Here is a 22,785-nt window from a genome sequence, read left to right as displayed (position 1 = left end):
TTTTTTTCTGAAAGGCTGGTGTGACATCTCACACACTAAGAGAGCAGGGAAGGAGTCTATGAAGACACTTTCAGCGCTTGTCTGTTGGGTAATTAAGGTAGATCTCCTCATTTGACATATTGAAGACCACTATAATAACGTGCCTGTACTACACATGTCCGCTGATGCCAAGAAGCGAGCGCTCTCTTAGTGAGGGAATGCACTTCAAGAACTGTCACAATGTACCCCTCTGCCTCTCTACTCTCTGTCATAGCTTATGAAGGGCTCACCAAGCAGAACATCTGTGAAGTGAAATGGCCTGGCCTGTCACCCCTTCCTGTGACACTAATAACACACTCCCCTAATAGTGATATGATCTTACCCCCAAGCTGCACTCGCACACACTTCTTCAGATAAAAAGACACAGAGACAGAAATAGACCCAGTGAAAGGAAAGATGAGAGAGAGATCCATGTCCTTAACTGGCTGGCTGTCACTGAAAGAGGATGAGGATGTGTCCATCTGCGCGTGTATGTCTAGTTATGTGTACGTACTCCTGTGTGCATGTGCACCCACACGACAGCCTCATCTTGTCACTGTCAGTGCCTAATGGAGCTGCCAGTGGGACAGCACTTTATTATCTCAGTGGCCCTGTCAATAGCAAACCCATCACTCACTCTGTGTGTGTGTGTGTGTGCAGATGTGAAAAAGCTCAAAAGTGGTATGTATGTGTGCATCTGTGTCTCTGTGTGTGGGCCATTGTTCGCTATCACTGTCGCGCGTCGCCACGTGTCAGCATAACAAGAAAGAGAGACATCCTTGACACCCGAGCAAATAGTGTGTTGCAGGCATGGAGATTCGTGACGTGCATGCGTCGAGTTACCGCTCCCTTCGTGTCGAAGAAGTGGCATACATTTCTGGATTCCCCTCATCATTGCCCCACACGTCCTCTCAAAACCAAATGAAACATTGCATTCATTTCCTCGTCTCTCACCTCCACTGGTGAGTTAATGAAATCAAACCCTACGCCTCTCAGTGGAGAGCCACCATAAGCGCCGCTCATAGCCAGGATCGAGGGACGGTGCTATCTAATAATCATGAGCAGGCCAGGGGGTGTACTGTATGGCTCCACCGCAACCCACCATGAATAAGGCCAGCAGAGAAGATGGAGTGTCCATGTGGGCCATGGGGTCCAGGCACCGGCCCGGGGAAGCATTGATTTAATTGCCTTTGGTTTATTTGTGGAGTCCTAATTATTGACTGGAGGTAGAATTTAATGGGCCAAGTCTTTATGAAGACAGGGAAATGACTGGCTTCTGCTGCTGGCCAATAATGAACAGGAGGAGCATGTGCATGCAAGCGTGCGCACATGCATGCAAACACACGCGGCTCCCTCCAGATCATTTTTCAGACTCATTTTGTACACACACATACCCATCTCAAGCCTCATGACAGCATAATAACATTTAAAAAGTCATTGACTCTGTTGATTTCTTTACGAGAGGACAGTGGTTTGGTTTACTGGTATGGGGTGGCGCTGAGGGCCTGCTAATATTTACTTCACAATCACACCCCAGGGAGACGTACAAGCATCACTTCTTATCAGCCTCCAAACTATAACAAGCAGGTGGACATTACATTAAGACAGTAGTAGAGGCAGGCTGGACCAATCTGGACTGGACTTGTTATAAAACATCAGAGGGGTTTATGGCTGCACTACAGGGCTGAAATTTTTCCTGTAATTTCAAACCCTTATTGAACTTTGGGGAGGGGTTGCTGTAGCTTATTGCTACAATGGTAATGGCATCATTTATCTAAAGTTAAATAACAGACTTTATTCCTGTCGCTTCTTGTCAAAGCTTCTCACCATGTTGGTAGTTCCTCAGGGCATTACATCATTAACCCTCGGTATTAAAGACATCAGAGGCTCCACGCCTTACAGTGCTAACACAGTGAGAAAGTTTTCTATTGTTGTCGGTGCTGTGAGGGTGAGGGGTAGTGTGTTGTGTTGTGTGGCTCATTATGCCTCTGTAATGACAAGGAACAGCTCTGAGTCCTACATTTCCCTCTGAAGGAAAGTGACTCTAATTAAGCCTCATTTAATGATTGAGCTAATTAAATCAGCGACTCTTTTTCTGTCTCTGTAAGTGCGTCTGTATGTGTGTGGAGGGGACTCGAGCCCGAGACTTTGTACTGTAAATATGTCATTGAACAGTGGTGGCGACGTGGAGGGGGGATCCCAGGAGGAGACTGGTGTTAGAGTTGTTGTTAATAGCAGAGAACACTGTGACTTATTTGGTGCGTTCAACTTGCATTTTACATAAATAGAAACAGCAGATGCAGCTTTTTTGGTGCTGTTGCTTAGCTATTTAACTGTTGGGGTGATTACTTAAAAGAACAGTGTGCAAGATTCAGGGGGATTTAGTGGCACCTAGCGGTGAGAACTGCAGTTTGCAAAGAGCTGAAACTTCTGTCAGAATTCCTTTACTATTCATTGTCCAGGAGGTTTTTACCAAGAGCCGAATTATCTGCAGAGTTCTCTGTCTCTCCAGAACAAACAGAACAGGTGATTTAAACCGGTAAAAACACTAAATACAGCAGTTTCACATTACAAATCACTAGCCAAGCAGCTGCTAATTAAGCTCACCCTTTTTCTCTGAAGACTTAAGCTCCAAACGTCCAGGAGGTTTTTACCGGGAGCTGAAGTATCTGCATAGGTCTCTAATTCTCCAACACACCAAATACAGCAGTTGCACATTAAAAAAATCAGTATTTCCTCAACACTTTTTTGCACATCAGAGAAGGGCTGCTAGCCGGCAGCTGCCAATGTGTACTTTTTTTTACCTCTGAAAACTTAGGATCTAGACATTCAGGAGGTTTTCACTGGGAGCTGAATTATCTGCGGAGGTTTCTTCCTCTCCAAATTAAATAGAACCGTGATTTAAACCAATTGAAAAAACAGAATAAATCAGTTTCACGTTAAAAAGCAATATTTTGTGATGCTACTTATTGCAGAGGGGCCGCTAACTACAGTGGCTGATGTATCTGATCCAGGTGTACTTTTAGGTACCCATATTTGGCACATTGATTTAATGTAAATTGGCATTCCTTAATATTGACATCATTTGGTTGATACACTTAAGAGTACAGAGTACCCAGCCCTATTTATGATGCAAAAAATGTATTACTAATATAAAATTCTTTGACTTGGAGGAAAGGTCTGAGGGATCAGGTAGCATCTAGCCGTGAGGTTGCAGACTGACTGGATACTTTTCCCTTTCCAAGTGTGTAGTATAACTTACGGTTTCCTTCAGGTAATGTAAACATTGTGAAAAAGCCCTTTCTCGAACAATTTGACCATTCTGAGCTACTGTAAAAACATGTAGCTATGACAGCTCATTAAAAACATAGATAGATAAAAAACAGTTTTGATTTTCAGGTGATTGTACACTTATCACTTAAAATATAACAATTAATTTCTGCCACGATATCCCCCTAAATCTTATACAGTGGACCTTCAACTGTTGGGATGATTACTTAACAAGGCAAACAACATATCAAACAACACATCTCAGCAGATCAGCGGAAATAGGTTAGGTGAATAATATTATTCTGGAGTCGTGATGCTATTTTGGAGTTCTAAGTTTACTCTGCCAGTCTGATTGTACCAGAGGGTCGTCCTTTGGAGCAAACTGGACTTTCGCTCTTTAAGTCAACACAGGAAGAAAGTTAACAATGAAAGTCGACATTTCCTCATTGAATAGATGAGTAGATCTAGTAGTGTTGAATTCCCTCATGTCAGTGAACAAACATTGAGAAGCAGCATCTTCTGTTTTGTGTGTGACACTTTGCCGTAGGCACTGCCACGTTTCTTGATTGTAACGGCTTCCCAGTACATTACCTCAACCAATGAGCCTTACTGTTAATCACGAGTTGTGTTTTTGATTGTTGAGTTCTACCTAAAGGTTGCATCTGTTTTGTATGGATATCACCTTTCTATATTTACACCCCAATCGTGCCTGAATCACCTCATTTTCACACCTAATGAGTAGGAACCTGAAACAAAGACCCGGTGCTTCCCTGTGTTTAATCTAGGGTGTATTTAGGTCAGATCCCTAACAAATGCATGTTGCGCACTGAAATGATGTTTCCAAACAACGTATCGAGAAAAGGAGAGATTTTTAATTACAGTATTTGTGGCCCCAAGTGTCCAATTCCCTTTCATATCAGTCTCTAGTGACCTAAAGGGGAGAAAAGAGAGGGATCTGCTCCGCTGCAGGGGTAGGTAATTACGAAGGAGAGGGAGAGAATAGGCTTGTCGGTGCTTTAGTGATTTTCTTACCTGAGCCCCTCTTTGCAAATGTGACATATTCATTATCGGAGATAATCAAATGCAAGACTTTTTAGCGTGGTGCCTTTGTGCTTGGGCTTTTTTTTTATCATGCTGTTGTTGTTGTTATTCCCTCGTTTGATAAATTTGATTTTCAAACAAAAGTGAGAAGATCAAAGATCAAAGAGCTGTTTTTTCCCCTCTGTGGTAAAACTACTGTAACTACTTCTCCCTTACCTTGAATAGTGGCCTAGATTGGAGACGGCTCAGCCAGGGACAAAGATTTATAGCAAGAATACTTCACCACCGTGAAAACGCTCCTGTCATACCAGTCAGATCTGAAACCTTACTTTTTAAGGGTTATTATGAAATAATCAGTAGTGAACATTCTTGTATATTACAGTATGAATATACAATGTACAACTGAAGTTATGCTTTTGTTTCATATACACAGGTAAACCCTCCTGTGGGACCCAAATGTCACTTCTTTATAAGAAAATTGTTGATAAATTAAGCAGCAACATTTTACTAACCATACATGGCTATTGCAATTATATTGATAAACAAACTAGTGAATGATGGAGAAAGAGCACTTTATAGTTACAGACGGAACACATGCAAAAAATTTTGGATGATGTACCCCTGTATATCTCTTTTTGGCTCTCCGATTCCCCCTCCTTCCTCATTCACACTCATTTAGATATCCAGCAGTCTGACACAATCTTTACAACTACTCACAAATTGGGCCCTTGGAAATAATTGCGCTAACCCGTTCCGAGGGAGAAGACAAAAGAGCTGGGATGATCGATCTTTTAAGAAAAAAAAAGTTGATGTGTGTAATGCCACTACCAGACAATGGTCACTGGAGTGCTGTAACTTTGAGCTGCTCCTTGCCTTGAGGTGTGCCCCAGGCTGTGGAATAGCAATGTCATTTAATTGGCTCATAAAAACACCTTTTGCTTGCAGCCCTTGTTCTTGTTTTCTCTCTCACACACACACACACACACACACACACACACACACACACACACACACACACACACACACACACACACACACACACACACACACACACACACACAGTTGTCAGTGTCAGTGGCTTTACATGTCAGTTCACTTCAGAAACATGTTCATGAAATCACACCTAGACAAAAGGTCTGCTCTGCGGGGCCTGTTGAATAGTAATGGATGTGAGTTAGCATGGCTTAATGCTACTGTAGCTTTTTCACTGTTGCCATAGGGGACAAGGCCTCTTGCAAAACAGCAGACGCGTTGCTTAGCGCTGGTGCTGGCTACCTCTGCCAAAGGGGACAGGGGCCCAGCTAAATCAACTGTAGCATAACATTAGTGCCAGTTCCTAACACTGCCTTAAGCAGCCCAGGGGATCCAGCAGAGCAGCTGCATCACAGCTAACCTCCAACCACCCTGCAGGGTATCGGTCCCCAGCAAATGTGGCTGTTAGATGAAAGGAAGGTCTAGCTTGTCCCGTCTGTGAATGCACGTATTTTCTTGCGCCAGAATCTGCTGATCTGAGTCACACAGGGAGATTATCTGACTGAGAGGTATTTTATCAAATGCTATGGAATCATTTATCAACCAAGAGACAAAAAAGTTTGCTCACAGTACTTGGTGACATATATCAACTTTAATGAAGCTTTATAAAGATGTTGATGCCGTTGTATCTATGCTCCGTGGTCCCTACGCAGTATGGAAAAGTATGGTATTTGATTTGAGTAATTTCTAGGTCTTGATAAGTATGGAAAAAAGAAAAGAGAGTGTGGACAAATATTTGTGATCCAGGCTAATGCCCCTATTCTGTTCTCTAAAATATAAGATTTAGAATTTCTAAAAACAAATTGATTCACGCAGTGTTTTTGTGGTGTTTGGAGCAGTCAGCACAGACAAAATGTTTACCACTGTTTGAGAGAGTGTGGGCCAGAACAAACTATATTCTCACACAATATTACGAGTAGGGTTGTCAAAAATATCAATTTATGGATATCTATCGATTCTGAGTATTTGCAATGCTTTCAGTACTTTTTCTGTGTTACACCCACACCAGCTGCTCTTTCTCGCTGTTTTACTGTTAATGTTAACTTCTGTCATTCTGCTGTTCTCTGCCATTAACCAGGAAAGGAGAAGTCTTCATTGTCTATAGCCTTGTTATATTTGTCTTTTAATAACAGTTTAAAAAATTGTATCAAATATATGTTAAGTTGGAGTATCAAAAGTAGAAATTTCAGGATCATGACAAAACTAATGAAATGTTTGTTACGATCTCACACCCTCTCAACTTTGTTTTTGATGATGGGCCAAACCGTAGCACTGAGAGAACACGCAAACGCCACACAGAAAGGACCTGGAAAGGCCGGGACTCGAATTTGGGCTGAATTTGGGCTCGATGCTGACCAACGACCCGATATCGACTGACGGTCAGCTTGGTGCGTCAGCGCCCATAAAAACTTTAAATGCCCTAAAAGTACTTAAAATGGGGGAACTGACAGTAAATATGGTTTCTCTCATAACTTTCACATGTGTTTTAGGCTTGAATTTCACTCATGTTAGGTTTATCTAGATCATGTTTACCTGTTAGTGTTGTTTACTCATATTCCCATATCAGTACTTTTAATGATCCAGTCTCCCTCTCTGCTGTCCCATGGAGCCTCGTGTTGTGGCTGTGTCTCTATTTTAGTGGGTTTGTTTGCATAGTTAGTGGCTCTAAGTGCAATTAGCTGATTAGGAAATTGTGTACATGTGTGTGTGTGCTGACGTGAATGTGTGTGTGAGACAGAGAAAGTGAATTCTCCCTGGAGGACAGAGGCAGAGGGAGATGTCTCAGCAGTTACTTCAGTGTAGTTGTTCTCTGAGGAATAGCGCTGTGTGTTTGATGCATCCAGTGCTGTTGGAACTGACTCCCTACTGCACACACACTCAAGAGCACACACACACTTACCGGCACTTGGGGCCTTGTGTTCCCTGCTCCTGTTACCTTTAATGAAGAGGAGAGAGGTGTTGAGGGGCTGGGGGACTGTGTGTGTTTCTGAGGCTCTCACTCTCCAGATGTATTGGAAATTGATAAGAAGATAGTTTCAAATCCTTTTCCGTGTCCTTAAAACATGTCAGCTGCAGACCTGATTCCAATATGTGTTTTGAGTTAGTGTTAATCACTTCAAAGCAACACTACCTTGTATTCCCTGATGCAGATGTTATTCAGCAAAGTTTGTTACAGTGCTTCAGACTGGTGTCAGCCTGTTTTCTCTGTGTATGGTTCAATAGCTCATGTTTTCACATTCTCTTTTAAGAGATAAAAAGTTAAAGATACAATATCGATTTAGGATATCGAAGTCACTACTTTCAGCTTGGCCAGTCCACTTCTCATCTCATGCCATGTAACTTAGAAAAATTGCTCAGGGATTGAATTTGTTTCCCTCGCTTGAAAAAGGCGCTTATAAAAGGCTACACATAACTTGAAGTGAATATTTATGGGTGATACACTATGAATGCCTGCCTTTGATCAGGCGCCCTAATGACCATAAAATCCTTGTGTCGATTCGGAGGAAAAACAAATTTAGCTGGAGCTCTGAGGAGAAGCCTGCCCACCTCTTTATTTTCACTTTTCCATCGTTTCCATGACAACAACTGATCAAACACATATAGTTCCTTCGTACTCAATCTTTGTAATCCTGTATGATTAAGTGGACATCAGTTCTTATCCTTTTACATTCCCAGTATTAGCAGTAAAAACACAACAATGCTGTAAATTTCCCCAGTGATGCTGGTGATGTTGTAATTATGCCTCGAGGCATGTCTGCTGAAAAGTGATCTATTTGAGCCTCTTGGGAAAACCAAGTGTATCTTCAGCCCCACCAAAAAAAGGCAATGGTTGCCATTTTTCTGTGCTTTCACATTTTTTAAGTCTATGGTAAAACACACTTAAAATGTTTATATGTACATTGAAAGAGTTTCTGATGCTTTACTTCTTAGTCTTCCAGTTCATATTTGCCATTAAGAGATCCCTTTCCGACACGATTCTAGTGCAAGCTGAGTGACAAAATTAGGGCTGTTCCAAAAGGCTTCACTCATAAAGTTAACATTCAAATTCTGAATCAACATTTGAATACCACACACTTACACTACTTTTTTGGAATGTATATTCATGCAGTTTAAACACGATATTTCTGCACAGTTACAGATGAAGATAAAGATACATATTGTGCTATTTGTAGAATAACTCCAGAGCTTCGGGGATTGAGTGGGGATCTTCCAAAGTTATAGCCATTTTACCAACATAACACCTTTTGTTTCCCACTTAGGTGTGTCTTTGCTAAGCTGCAGTGGCAGAATAGTAACAGTACAAAGAAATATTGCACTTAAATTTTTGCACTTCGGTAGATCACCTTGACTAATGCGTTAGTTATACTTGCCATTGAGTGGAGATTCACATGCAAGAAAATTAAATAATCAATCCTTGCACGTCAAGCACAAAAGCTCTGAAAGTTGTCGCAGCAATTAGCTGTGCAGTTCTGCATTTTGGACCGAAGCATCCACTGCTGGCGGGGCGAGTTTGCTTGTACAGACATTCTAATGATCTCTAATAACGACTCCTCAATGACTGGCTGCAGGGATGGTCAAATGGCCTTAAACAGCCCACCACACTGAAGAACGAGGAGGCTTTTTGATGCAGGGTGTGCAGTGTTTTCTACTATTGCCAGATAGTACTTTTCCAGTAACACTGGTTGACTTATTGTATATCCTCAGAATTTTTTGTTTGTATGTGGCCTGGCATTTCAGAGCCTATTGCAACAAACAACGTGTTGAGCTTGAACGCCTCTGTACGTGCTCGTAGCTCGTGAGCAATCTACTGAGGCCTGCAACATGGTGTTTGGTGTCAGTATAAACAAAGCTTTAGAGTACTGACTCCTCATAGGAGCTTAGGCTCTAACCTAAGAGTGCATTTTTGCAAACATGAACTGTGGATTTTGTCTGATATCTGTTCCATTGAAATAATGTTACTATGTCTTTACTGCCACCATGGACAAGAGAAACAAAGGCAGCAAACAAAAACTGTTTAAACGTGCATATGGGCATGTGAGTGTTGCTTTAAGACAGACTTGAAAAATTGTGAACCCATTCTTTGATAGTACATTGTGGCACCACTGATTGAGAATGGAAGTTTAGAATAAAGTAAAGTGTTGGATTGTGTGTTGAAACTAGTGCTTTGTAGCCTGTTTTGTGAATTGCTTTGTCAGAACACTCAACGTGAACGGTCCCTCAAAAGTTTCACAAGTCCTCAGGCCCCATCTGAGTTTCTCTTGTTTCACAAAACAGCACACAGGCTCTCTGAAAAGCTGCCAGGTGTCAAAAATCTGACTCTTTTTTTTTTTTTTAATAGTTGTGCATTTGTGTGTTTTCCTCATTTTCTCTAACCCCTTCTACCACCGCCCCCACACCCTTTTTCTATCCTTCCCCTCCCCTGCAGATCCCCTCTGCCGGCCAGCTAATGGAGGCTGTGCGCGTGAAGATGAAGGAGAGGAAAGTGCTGACAGAAGAGCTGGCCACGCTCGCAACACCAGTCAGCGAAAAAGCCTGACTCCCTGGGCTGAGGCTGGGAAAACTGTCATCCTCTTCTTTTTCTCCCTCCCTTCTTCGCTCCCTCCCCGGTACCTACTCAGTGGGAGCTGGGCTGAGCCAAGCTGAGCCGGGGCAGCAGAACCAATATTTGTGAGAAAAGCGCTGTCGACTCACTCTGGGCCACTGGCTCAACACAGCAGCCCGGCTTTTGTAAATGAGCCCTCGACATCTGTGTTAACGCTCAGTGCACTATGTCTATCAGACAGGGCCCTTTAGCGCCAAGCTAATTTACAGTGCAGCCACTCTCCCCCACTCTCAACGCAGACCTGGGGTGATAAGGCAAATGCTTACGCTAATATTTAAGTTACTTTTTTTGCTCTCTTTTACCTCTCTTCCTAATTTATTTGGCACCCAGAGGACCTTAGGGTGCAGGGACTTGACCTAGCAATGCCAAGTCGACACTTTAAGAAAGTCAAGAGTGCAGCAAAGAGCAGAATATTCACTGTAAGAGGTTAAATAAATTTATCGGACCTTATACTACACTGTTGTCAGAGAAGATATTCAGTGACTACATTAACATGCACAAAAACATTCCATTATCATTCCAAATTTGACAGTATTCTTAATTTGATACCGATTGCCCTTACAACTTGAGCATTTTCCAATTAAAGGTCCAATGTGTAGGATTTTGGGGGCATCTATTGACAGAAATGGTGCATGATACTCAAGTATGGTTTTTTTTGTGTGTGTATTCACCTGAAAATAACAATTACTGTGATTTTGTTAACCTTAGAATGAGTTGTTAATATCTGCATACAGAGCTGGTTCTCTTCCACAGACTCTGCCATGTTGTTTCTTCAGTAGCCCAGAATGAACAAACCAATCATTTGCTCAAAACAGGGCCATTTGTGTTTTTGCATTTTTGCAGCTGTAGTTCTCCCACACGCTTGGCACTCGGGAGAAGTTTCAATTCTGCAACCTCACTGCTAGATGCTACTAAATCCTACACACTAGACCTTCAAGACATGTTGGATATGCTGATGTTATTTATGTTTTCGGAACATTCTTTGGACACGTAAAGAGCACATTTGAAATTTGTGTCTCAATTTAGGTTTTTACCGCAGTTTGCAACACACGACGTCTTCTCTGTGTACGGTCAGCCAGCAGTTTGCAAGGCTGAGGTAGAGATGCATGCCCAAGGGAAAAGCCCGAAATTCTGGTCAGAATGTGAAACACACCTAAACATTATGAAAGAGTTAAATATCAACAGATTTGTGGATATGTACAAGAGTAAAAATATACCGAAAAAATAGTGCCTGTTAGTATTATATTATTCAGTCCCTGCAGAATTTTGTGGGCAGTTCCTGTGATTGTTGCGGCCTCAAATTTTGCGACAGCCTTTCTAAAAGATATGATAGTTGTGATATTTTTTTTTTAATCAGAAGAGTTTGGGTTGTTATTTTTTCAGTTTACAATTACAGTGACGTAGGATGCACATCATGATATGATGCATTTTCAAAGCCAATATTGATGCGAAATAAACAAAGATTTTTAAAAAATTTAGCTCAGTAGTACATTTGTCTTTCAGGGAATACGGTCAAAACATTTTATGCATGTAAATATAGTCATTGATTGAAACCCACTGGATTTTATTCATCAAATTCACTACAATTAGTAATTCTGAAGGAATTGATCTTGGCTTGTGGATTTTTTTGTTGCAGCTACTACTTTGTCAGTATTTGCTCTTTTTATAATTTATTTGGTAATAATGATGAATACCAATAATTTCCTTCTGAAAAATGATTCTTAATTTCTAAATAAAAAACAGTGTCACTTATTTTGTCCATAGTTTGTTCTCCAAAGACTTCATTGTTGCAAATTTCATGGTTTCTAAATGTTGTCTTGTATTTTTCCCACAGTTCAAAGGACTGTCAGTCAGTGTGTGATGGTGACTGCGGATGCTCTGGTGGACAGCAGAGTTCTCATACCTCTTTCATGATTGACAGCTGACTGTTGCCATGGTTCCTGTCTGTCACAAGTGACCCCTGCTGTTGACATCATTAACAAGGGTCCACATGAGCACACGCACACACGGCACAACACAGGGGTGTATTAGAGGAGTCGTTACATCCTTGACATAACTACCTCCAACCCCTTTTATCTGCTTCCCTTTTCCTCCCACTCTTATTATTCAGGTTGAATATTAAACCATGATCCTGGTCTCCTCTGTCCTTGAGTTGGCATCCTACACAAGAGACCACACACTCCTCCCTTCGAGTCATCCCCTTTTTTTACTCCTTTCTTTACCTCTTCCAGCTTTTGTTTTCCTCTTCACTACTTTCCTCCTTTCTTTTTATTATGTATAATTAACAATGGTGTGAAGAATCCTCCGTTCAGGAATTAAAAAGAAATAATTCCACTTTTTAATCCCCCCTCCCTTCTCAAATATATGCTAATGATGTCGTTTTCCTTTATCTTTTTATAATAAAGGATTAGGCCAGGACTGTCTCTAGCTGCAACTCGGGGACCAATTTAGCTGGGATCCAGGAGAGACAAACCCTTGTGGTTAATTACCATTCATTAACATAGTTTGCATCTTTTCTTCCTCTCCAATACCCAGGAGCCAGCTATTGTCAATATTTGTCCCATATAAATTTCTGCAGTTTTTTTCCCAGTCACTGTCCTCCAGGGTAACGCAGCTAATGACAAACATTAATAACTCAGAGAAATCCGGTGGCGCGGTGGGTATAGAAGAGCAAAGCATCGGTGCCACGCAAATTATCCCGGAGCCCCCCCACCCCTTTGCTGTCTGACTGTCTCTATTTCTCTCTCTTCCTTTTAGCGTGTAATGCATAGTCAACATGTTTGCTCGCCGAGCCCCGGCCTCGGCTGACACGCGCGCTATTTCTGTGACATATTCAAATGCGGGCCCCCTCAGCTGGTACTCCCTTGGGTTTAATTAACCTGGCCTTGCCTCTGACGCTCCCTCAGTGAAGACGTTAAAACGATCTTGAAAACACCCTTCAACCCCCTCCCAACACACACCCGTGTCTTCCACTAGGCGCTGTATATGATTCATCTCTTTATTTTCTGTGTAGGAATGGTGTGCCTTACCCTTCTTTTCTTCTCTTTCACTCTCTCCTCGTCTTCCACCCTTCTTTTCTTGTACAGCTCTCATTAAGAGAGATTTCCTGTGGGAATGACTTTGATCAGTAGTTCCAAATGCAAAGTTTTCCTTCCTTCCCCTTTTATTCATTCCAACACAATCAACTCTGTGTCATTTTTTCCCTCTGTCTTTATCTCTCTCTTTCTCATCCCGACTTCTTTTTAAATCCAACTTTCTTGTGTTTTTTTCTTTCCATGGATTCCTACAGGAGATTGTTCCTGGAGGGGCAGAAGAGGTCAGGGTCACGGGTTGACTTTGGGGTCGATCAATGATTTTTGTGTGTGTGTGTGTGTGTGTGTGTGTGTGTGTGTGTGTGTGTGTGTGTGTGTGTGTGTGTGTGTGTCTGTGTGTCTGTGTGTGTGTGTGTCTGTGTGTGTGTGTCTGTGTTTGTGTGTGTTTGTCTCGTGTGTGTGTGTGTGTGTGTGTCTGTGTGTGTGTCCCAGGGCTTCTCTGTGGTACTTTTAAGTTCCCTCAGTCTGGTGTGAGTGCGTGCCACTTGGGTGGGAAGGCGGGTAGCCCACAGTACAAAGAACAGTCAAAGCACCAGCCGAGAATTTTTGCAGCCTCCAACTGATGCACAATTAGTCCTCGCAGATCTCGTCAACCAGATGTGGAGTGAGTAGAAAACAGCCTCTGGTGATTTCCTTTACTTCACTGACACAGTTTCGCACCCTGGCATTTGCTGCCAATACACCAGCATGCTTTGATTTCATGCAAACAGACACTTGGCACTGTCTTAAATAACAAGGTACTTGTGACATACAGCCAAATGTGTTTTTGACAAATGTATAATGCAGCATGTTTACAGCCTTCATTGTGTCTATCCTTCATCTTCGATCCACAGGGAGACGGATCAGAAACAAAAGGTAGATGCTGTTTACAGAGTGTATGACAGAAATCCCTTTTGCATTTATCTCTGGCTGCTCTGAATTTTAGCGAAGAGCCTAATTATTTTTTTTTGAACTTGTATATCACAGATGTGTCCCCACAATACATCTATGTATAATTTCTTTTTTATTATAGATGACACCTTAAAAAGAAAAAGGGAATCTCCTGATGCACATATGCTATGTATACAACTTCATTGATCTTCACTTGAACAAGTCCCTTATCCTCCTCTACAGCACTCCAGACATGAAACGGCAGCAGATTATGGGTGGATGCGGCCCGCCGTGGGAAGCTAGGGAGCAGATAAAAAGGCCAGCCGCTCAGGGGACTAAAGCTATGTTTTGATGCTGTGTGATAAAGCAGAGGCATAGGGTGAGAGGAAGGGGAAAGTTACAGGATCTATCTATCTATATATATACTGTATATATCCTCTGGCTTCTCTTTTTGGATTTCTCTCCCCTCCCTCTCACCCCTTTGTCTTGTCCATCGTAACCAAGCTGTTCCTGCACTTTTCTTGTTCTTTGACACTCACTTTCTCCGTCCCTGCGGACTGTCCTAAGCCTTGCTCATGGCAGCTGTCTCTCTAAAGCCATGGCCTGAGCTCCTGGGGAGAAAAAAAGAGAGGAAGAAAGAATGGGAGAGGGGTTGATCTGGTCTCTAATCCACCTTCTCTTGCAGCGTAGGAGGGAAGCTGCAGTCCTCAACATCACCTCCGAGAGAAGCGACTCTTTGAATGCGACTACTTGAATCCTCTGGTGTCCTCATGACTAATCTAGGCTGTTGTCTCAAACGGTGTAGAAAATGTGGCTCCTAATATCGCACATCTGTCAAACTGTCACTCTTGGGTGAACTTTATTGTGGATTTCATGCTTTCAAATGTGCCAAGCTTCTAAAAAGACCATTTTTTGTGTTGAGGCTTTCATCAATTGGCACACTATCCATGCGACCATTTGGTAATGTGCATTCAGAATCAAAACAAACACTTCATCGCAGCAAGCTGTTATAAAATAGGCAGCCCATCCTTTGTTTCTGTTCCGGCATATATAATAACACCTTAGTCTATGGTGTATAGCTCCTCAAAGCACCTCTCCACCTTGACTAACTTTTCCAAGCGCTCATTAGCGGACTGGCTGAAGTTTGGAGGGTACGAAGCGGGCTGGCAGATTACCCCCTGTAAAGTAGCACACCTCAGGTAATCACACTAATGAATTCAAGCACCCACCCCCCCCAACTCACCCGCTTATTCCTTTCTCTTTTTCCCTTTTACTTACTTTCTCCCTTTCTTCCACAGTGGCGGGTCGGTGCAAGAAGTGCCAAACAACAAAGAAGTGTTTGTTTGCATAATATTAGCACTGCACGCTCGCGCACAGTGGCGGGGGCCTGACTGCAGGACTGACTGGAGGCTTCCCATGAACACAGGTGGAGCAGGGCGAGCATCACTGGGACCAATTAGAGCAGAGCACAGGTACATTAGCATGTTTGAGTGGAGCGGGATGGCGTGGGGATTGGGAGGCCTTAAGATACACACCAACACATGACTGTGGCCTGGTGTGTGTTAGTTGTTTGTCTCCAGTGACACGACTGGCATATGTGTGACAAATGACCCCTGGTCTGCTGCCACAGCCCATCCTGTCTTATCCATCTACATCTACACACACATTTTTCTCACAGATACAGCTTTTCTAGGCTGCAAGTTGTTTGGTGCTTTATTTATGATGAAATAGAAACATGATGGTTTGCTAATGTTTTAAAAATTAATAGAAAAAAGGTGAAGTCAGTTTCTTGTGGGTTGTTGCCTCAAAGGTGAAGTGCAGACAATGAAAGTAAAGTGAGTGCAAGAGCAGGTGCTTCTGAGCATTTAAAGGGACCATTAGCAAAACTATCATGGTAAAAAAAAAAAGGTAAACAGGTTTCCCATGGTCATGAAAAGTTATAAAATTCTAAAACCAGTTTAAATAAATGCAAACAAACCTAATTGATATCTGTATGATCTTTGGTTTTCTTTCCCCCTAAAAAGGCGATAGCCATGACGTTTTGTGAAGTACCCGTATGTGCCGGTCTGATCTGTTGGTGTGTGTCACTAGATGGCAGCAGAAATGTCTAACAAGCAAGTAAAGTTAGCAAGTGCAGGGATTTTTTTCTTTTAAACCACATTACCCACAAATGTCTAGAAAATGCGAGTCCAATAATGTATATCTGTGCCCCTCAAACTACTTAAATAAAGTCATAAAATGGCAGAAAATATTACAGGAAAATTATAGAAAAGTTCTGAAAATTAATTGGCAAAAATGTGTGGGAAACCTGGGTAAAACTTGAGGGGAAAATAAAGCACCTTCTATGTGGATGTCCAGTTCGTGTTGATGTTAAATGTGGTCAAATGAAGCATCCAGTTTCTCAGTGCGTGCTATACTGACCAAGAAAGCTATGTTTCCTGCTTATGAAGCTGTGCCGATAAGCTGATAAGAGCGATGATGCGCTTTTTTGTCACACTGCTCCGTCTGTCCAGGAAATATTAGAAGAGGGTGCTGGAAGGGATGATCCAGCCGATGGCAGATTCCATCTGAGTTAAAAGAAAGGAGACCAGCTCTTTACTCCAGCAGAGATAAAAGAGGGCTCATGGGTGTTATCCTATCTAGTTTACGGACCTGTTTTGTGATTTAAATGAACACAGTTTCCCAACCTGTCACAATAACAAATATATCAACTTATTGAGGTCAACCAAAATGATTGGGGCCTTGTCCATATATCGTACGATATTACCAGAATAAACTGCGGGTGTTCCAGATCATTTTAAGAAATAGGCACAGGGCCTTAGTATTTTTTGTCTACATTGCCTAGCCAAGGTAAACAGTAAAAAAAAAGCTGAGACATATTTTTGTCATTTCAATTGGAGTTAATATTTGCCCTTTGAAAGGCTTTACTTGCATTACTATTCTATATCTATTACATCAGTGCCATAAAATTGTCTTAAAATAACAAGTGTTGTTTATTATAATTATTTCTTGGATAATATATTGTTCAACAAAAGTAGTTATCATGACAGACGTAACAATGTCTAGTCTCGTTTGAAGAGTGTCCAGTTAGGTGATTTCAGTGTTGTGTCTCTGCTTTTGCCAACAGTGTCGTTCTGTAGGCCTCATTGGACCATGAGCTCATTTGAAGTATCAATACCTCAACATCTAAGGCCAGAACATATGTGATGACCTCTTCAGGCTGGAAGCAAGTTGCTGTCCCAAGAGACAGACTTCAAGTGTCTGTGCCTTGTTCCCATGTGAGTATGCTGTAAAATGAGTATGTCCTGATATCCTTTAATTTGGGTCTTACGGTGATGAATATTTATATATATCAGTCATCACTGGAAATCTACAGAAAATCTTTTAAAATATGAATATAAACTGGCATTTGGCCTTAAATCTAACAATTACTGCAGAATTAAGATATACATTAGACCAAAAATGTATATTGATAGTTCTAGAGATACATGTTAAAACATGCCACCCTTTGAAGAACAGAAACATGACGATAGGGTGTGAATCAGAAACTCTGACTCTTCCAACTTTCAGTCAGAGCTTGATGACAAAAAATGAGAACAGTGGTCAGTGTAATAAAGTTAATGGCAACAAACTCATATTTCACTTGAGCTCAGCCTTCATCTGTCTGCGCAGCACAGGTGAGATTTATGGTCTCATGAGTTAAGACAAATGGACACTCACCTCAGGCCACACGCGCACATAGAGATCGCCGAGCCGTGGGACCGAGCACTTTATCAGAGCTGCCCGTCGAGGCCAGCGAGCAGGAAAACTTAGCAAAATACCACACTCAGGTCACTGTCAGCCCGTTTGATGTATCACTCGTACTTTCTCTGTAAGCCAATAAGAGCAACTCCGACAAACCAAACGTTGGTGTTCAGGGTGCTCACACAATATATCTGATTCACCCTCATACATATGCTGCTTTCACTGTGAAGCTGACAGAGTCATACAGCATACTGTAATTATATATTGTGTTGCATGGCAGTTTTCAACCTCCACATATGCATCATAGTTGCTGCATCATTTCTCACCACTAGGTGGAAGCAAAGCATTGTCGATCGTGAGGGATTGGGCAGTGGACAGACACAACAGTCATATTAAAGAGCTATATAATGAATAAAAACAGTAACTCTATCACTTCTAACAGAACATATTTATATGGGCATTGAATTTTAACTTCCTGAATGATTTTAACCACTAAAATCATGTGTTTTTGTGATGTAGACACTGCCTATGGTGGTGCCCTTGTGAGGAAGGTGATTTTGTGTATCTGTGATGTATAATATCATGATTTAACTGCCTTTGAAATCCATTATAAGTATTACCTTTTGACATCTTACTAAAAGTACTATTTTTGTTTGGTGTCTTGGTACGTTTAATTGATAGATGGATAGATGCAAGATCACGTGTTCCTTAGGGGGTCCTCAGAGTTATTGCAGTGGGGCTGCCAAATTAGTGTTTGATAAGTTTTTTTTAAGATCATTATTATTAACATTTTGTCTGAAAATACACATCAACATTAATCCAAAGATAAATTTATGCATTATAAAAACACATAATGTACAGTATTCAACATGGATGAAAGGCTTTTACCCATTAATACTTGTCAAATGAAACTATAATGTAGAAATATATGAATCTGTTAATAATTCTTTTATTAGCTGAGTATTATATGCACCATATAAAGGTGTTGTTTTAACATTAGGTTAAATAGACTAGATTAGATAGACTTTATTGACCACCTCAATGGAAATTTGTCTTTGGCTTCACTCAAACACAGCAGAGGTACATACAAACACATAACACAATACAACATCAAAAATTCACAAATGTGCAATTTACATTTCACAAGATACAATATGCAATAGAGCAATCAGGCAGGAAGGAGCAATACGTTATATAAATAATAAAAGAGAGCACATCTTACAAAATAGTAGTGCTCCCTGATACAGTCATCCTGTGTTCATTGCCTGCATGGCTTTGGGAATAAAGGACTACATATGTCGTCAGGGGTCCCTGCTCCATGTTTTTCAGCCGATTGGTCCTTGGCCTGAAAACACAGAGGACCTCTTTATTGGATGGAGAGATGGTAGACAGTTACTTCCTTCTTCCACAAGATGGCACCACTAACATTTTAAATGTCTCTTCTCATTTTTAACCGGTACTGCCTGACAGTAAACAATCTGCTGTGGTGGAATTTGCTTATCACAAGAGTACAGAATTAGACCCAATTTAAAAATGGAAGCAGAGGCAAATATTGCCACAGTCAAACTGCAGTGATGTTTATGATGAGGTCATGCATTTAAGGAACAAATGATTCATTTAATAGACAGATTTATGTACAAAGGACATGTGCATGTGAATTAAATTGTAATATCAAACAGACATGTGCATCTTGTGGCCTATTGGGTGGATTTGACTGACACACTTCATACACTGCATTCCTTAAACCCAGTCTGTGGTGTTATGGTGAGAAATACAGCTCCCACAAATGTTCACAGCAAACATTAATTATAGCAGGTTATTAGTGTGTACACACATTGTGGTTACATTTCAGTACTGAGCAATTACCTCTCTAGTCAAAAGACACCACCTCCCTCTGCTTTTATAATGATATAAAATGAAGATTAAAAAGATTAAAGTAATAAATATAACATTTAACAACTCGACTATATCCTAAAGGCTTCATCTGTCATCGGCTGATTATCGTTAATGTCCCACACAGAGGCATCTTCAAATTTAAAGCATCTTTTTGTTTATAGCTTATGTGGTGATTGTCACTCCGATTATTCCAGGGCTGTAACAGTGGCCATATGGGATGTGTCGCTGATTGCGTCTGCCCAAGTAGTCCCACCACAATCGACCAGCCATCTGGCGTCGAGGGTGCTGCCTCTGAGCTGATAAATGTGTGCAGGTGACTTCTTAGCTTTAATTCAGAGCCATTACTCACATTAGTGCAGGCTTTTAATCTTATCAGCTAAAGAATATCGTGATGACCAGACTTGATCTGAGAGGCTGAAAAGTGGAGCAATAAATCCCAGCTAAAAGTGCTCTACAGCCGAAGGGTACATATTTTGCACAATATCTCCATATGCATTGCTCTGTTACAGGTCACTTGAATTGTTGTTATTGTGACAAAATTTTAGCTAAAGCATTTCTGTCATTACACACCAGCGGGCCAGAGCCGCAACTGTTAGTTGTCAACTAATAAATTAATTGCCACCTAATCTGATGATTAATTCATTGGTTTGGGTAATTCTTAAGGAAAAATGTTATAAATTCTCTGATTCCAGCTTCTCAAATGTGAATATTGTCTGGTGTCTTTACTTCTCTAAATAAATCCCTTTAAATGAATTCAGTTTACTGTCAAGTAAACAGAATAATTTTGGGTGTGGACAAAACAAGACATTTGGGGATGTCATCTTGGGGTTTGGTTAACACTAGTGGACATTTTTCACCCTTTTCTGACATTTAATGGACCTAACAACCAATTGATTATTGAGAAAATAATTGACAGATTAATTTTCAATGAAAATAAGTTTTCAGTTGCAGCCTTACATAAGACGCTATCTGAATTGATATGATATGATTTGGAGTCTAGCTGAGAATTTCACTGTCCACAGTGTAGAAAGTCAATCAGTCTTTTGCTTTACCATGCAACAAAAACGCAACAACAAAACAATTTCACCACAAAGGTCCATTACTCCAGTGCTCAGGAAAATGTAAATTTAAGCATCAACAACAAGCAACAACTTTATCACAACTGCAAACTCTTGAAGTGAAAAGCTCCAGAACAGCTAGTAGTGGTGCCTGTGCTAAGATTGTAATGTCAACAGCTGTTTGCAGGGTCAAGAATGAATTTTCAATCGCAACATAAATATTATTAACAATTAACCTTCCTCAAAGCTAGTGTTGGGTGATGTGGAGAAAATCAAATAGGATATTTTTAGAAAAAAAGAGACAGATGACTGGTAACTATGTATAATCAAACGCAGGTCAAAAACTTGTGTTGGGTGCTCATCAAAAAAGGGAAACATCAGCACAAAGAGGAAGGAAATTAAGGAGCTCCAAAAATGTAAAAAAAAAATGAGGAGGAATTACATTAAAAAGCGTTGAAGTAGTCAGTCATTTTCTGTAACCGCATGTCCTCGTAACTGTCACATATAGACAGACAACCATACATGCACCTAAGGGCAATTTAGAGTCACCAATCAATCTGAGCTGCATGTCTCTGGAATATGGGAGGAAGCCAGAGAACATGCAAACTCCGCACAGAAGGGCCCCCGCCCACGGACCGAACCCCGTTCCAACCGGGTTTTGAACCAGGGACTCTCTTGCTGTGAGGCAACAGTGCTAACCACGACGCCATCGTGCTGTCTGTTGTAGTAGTAGCTAAATCATTTTTTAAAAGCCAGCTGCCAACTGCCCATCTTTGTCAGGGCTTTCAGATTATATCATAATAACAAACAATAATGGCAAAATGAAGAAATGAAGTGAACATAAAATAAAATAACCCCCCCAACCCTACAACTTTGTTGCAATATTGATATGGTATTTAGTAAAAAAAAAATGCTACTACAAGGTATCTCTATCTGTCTATTTATATATCTATATATAGAGACCTTGAAGCAGCATTTACTAAATACTTACTAAATCCTATTTTACTTAATACTTCAATATCAATATTGCGACCAAGTTGTAGCGTTGGCACACTCAGATTTTTGATAAATGATCATGAGTAATATAGATATAATGACTAAGTGGATAAAGGCAAATAATAGAACAGTTAGAATTCTCTGGTTAATAAGAAAAAATTACATAATTTTACTGTAATGCAGCCTTTAAAACCAGGAAAATACAACACTTACAATGTTACGATATTCAAGATCAAAGAGGATATCTTGTCCTATATCACAATATTGATATATTGCCCAGCCCTGCTCAACATTAATTTTCATTGGCAAATGAAGGGATGAAAAAATTACAGATCCTTAAATCCATTTTTAATTTTTTTATTATTGTATGACCACATTGCTGTATTCCCCCTCAGCTCTCTGTTTGTGTTATAAGCACATTTTCATGGCTCATTGCTTTTCTTTTACTAACACTAGTTTGCAAATCAGCATTTTTGCACCTGAACCCGCCGTGTTTTCATTATTCTATTTCTCTGTGTAGAGTCAATAGTAAGAAAGTCGGTCATTAATTTTGTGGGTGGACAGGTGCTGTCCGGGGTGCTGAAGTGAGAGCTGCTGCTTCTTGTTACAAGTCATTGAGTCTAATGAGAGAGGCAATAAGTGAAACAAATTGTATATCCCAGTGTTTTTTTAGTCTTTTTATTTTTCTCACCAAGGTCATGTTAATGTAGCAGCTTTATTTAATTTAAAGTAAAGATAATAATACCTCTAGCACTACCAATGCAAAGGACAACTCACATTTTAGTCTGTAACAACAAACTTGAGCTGCCAGCCAAGATATTAAGTAGTGTTTTACTTTTCTCTGTCATTTCATCCCAATGTCAGATTAAGGCTGAGTCTAACCCAGTGCTGGAAAAAGAAATCCAATCCTGAAATAAAATACTGAAATAAAAGATAAAAGTATTAATTTCACACAGTGAAAACACTCCACTGCGAGTATGTAAAAGTTTGCACATTTCAGCAAAATGTTCTGAAAGTGTAGTAAAATAAAAGAACTCATTGTGAAATCATTTGTTCCTTGTCAGTGTTTGTGTTTTTCAATCATAAATTATGTTTTTGGATTATCATTGCTGCTGCATTAATGTGTATGTTTTTTTTTTGTTTGTTTCAGGTTGTGCTAATTTTA

The 22,785-nt window shown here is 40.7% G+C and overlaps 1 protein-coding gene across 2 annotated transcripts in view; it reads left to right on the top strand.

Moving 5' to 3' along the window:
* cntln (centlein, centrosomal protein) overlaps positions 1 to 11,716 on the top strand; it is a 192,478-nt gene extending 180,762 nt beyond the window's left edge. For both annotated transcript variants that reach the window (XM_088075937.1, XM_042485352.2), the window contains one exon: positions 9,788 to 11,716. In XM_088075937.1, the coding sequence (XP_087932063.1) occupies positions 9,788 to 9,898 (111 nt within the window). In that variant the 3' untranslated portion in view covers positions 9,899 to 11,716. The remainder of the gene's footprint in view (positions 1 to 9,787) is intronic.
* The last annotated feature ends 11,069 nt before the right edge of the window (positions 11,717 to 22,785 follow it).

The sequence above is a fragment of the Plectropomus leopardus genome, chromosome 3, assembly GCF_026936395.1.
Source record: "Plectropomus leopardus strain MGB_pleo_1.0 chromosome 3, ASM2693639v1, whole genome shotgun sequence".
In the NCBI taxonomy this organism is placed as follows: Eukaryota; Metazoa; Chordata; class Actinopteri; order Perciformes; family Serranidae; genus Plectropomus; species Plectropomus leopardus.
This window is presented reverse-complemented; position numbering and strand designations above follow the sequence as displayed.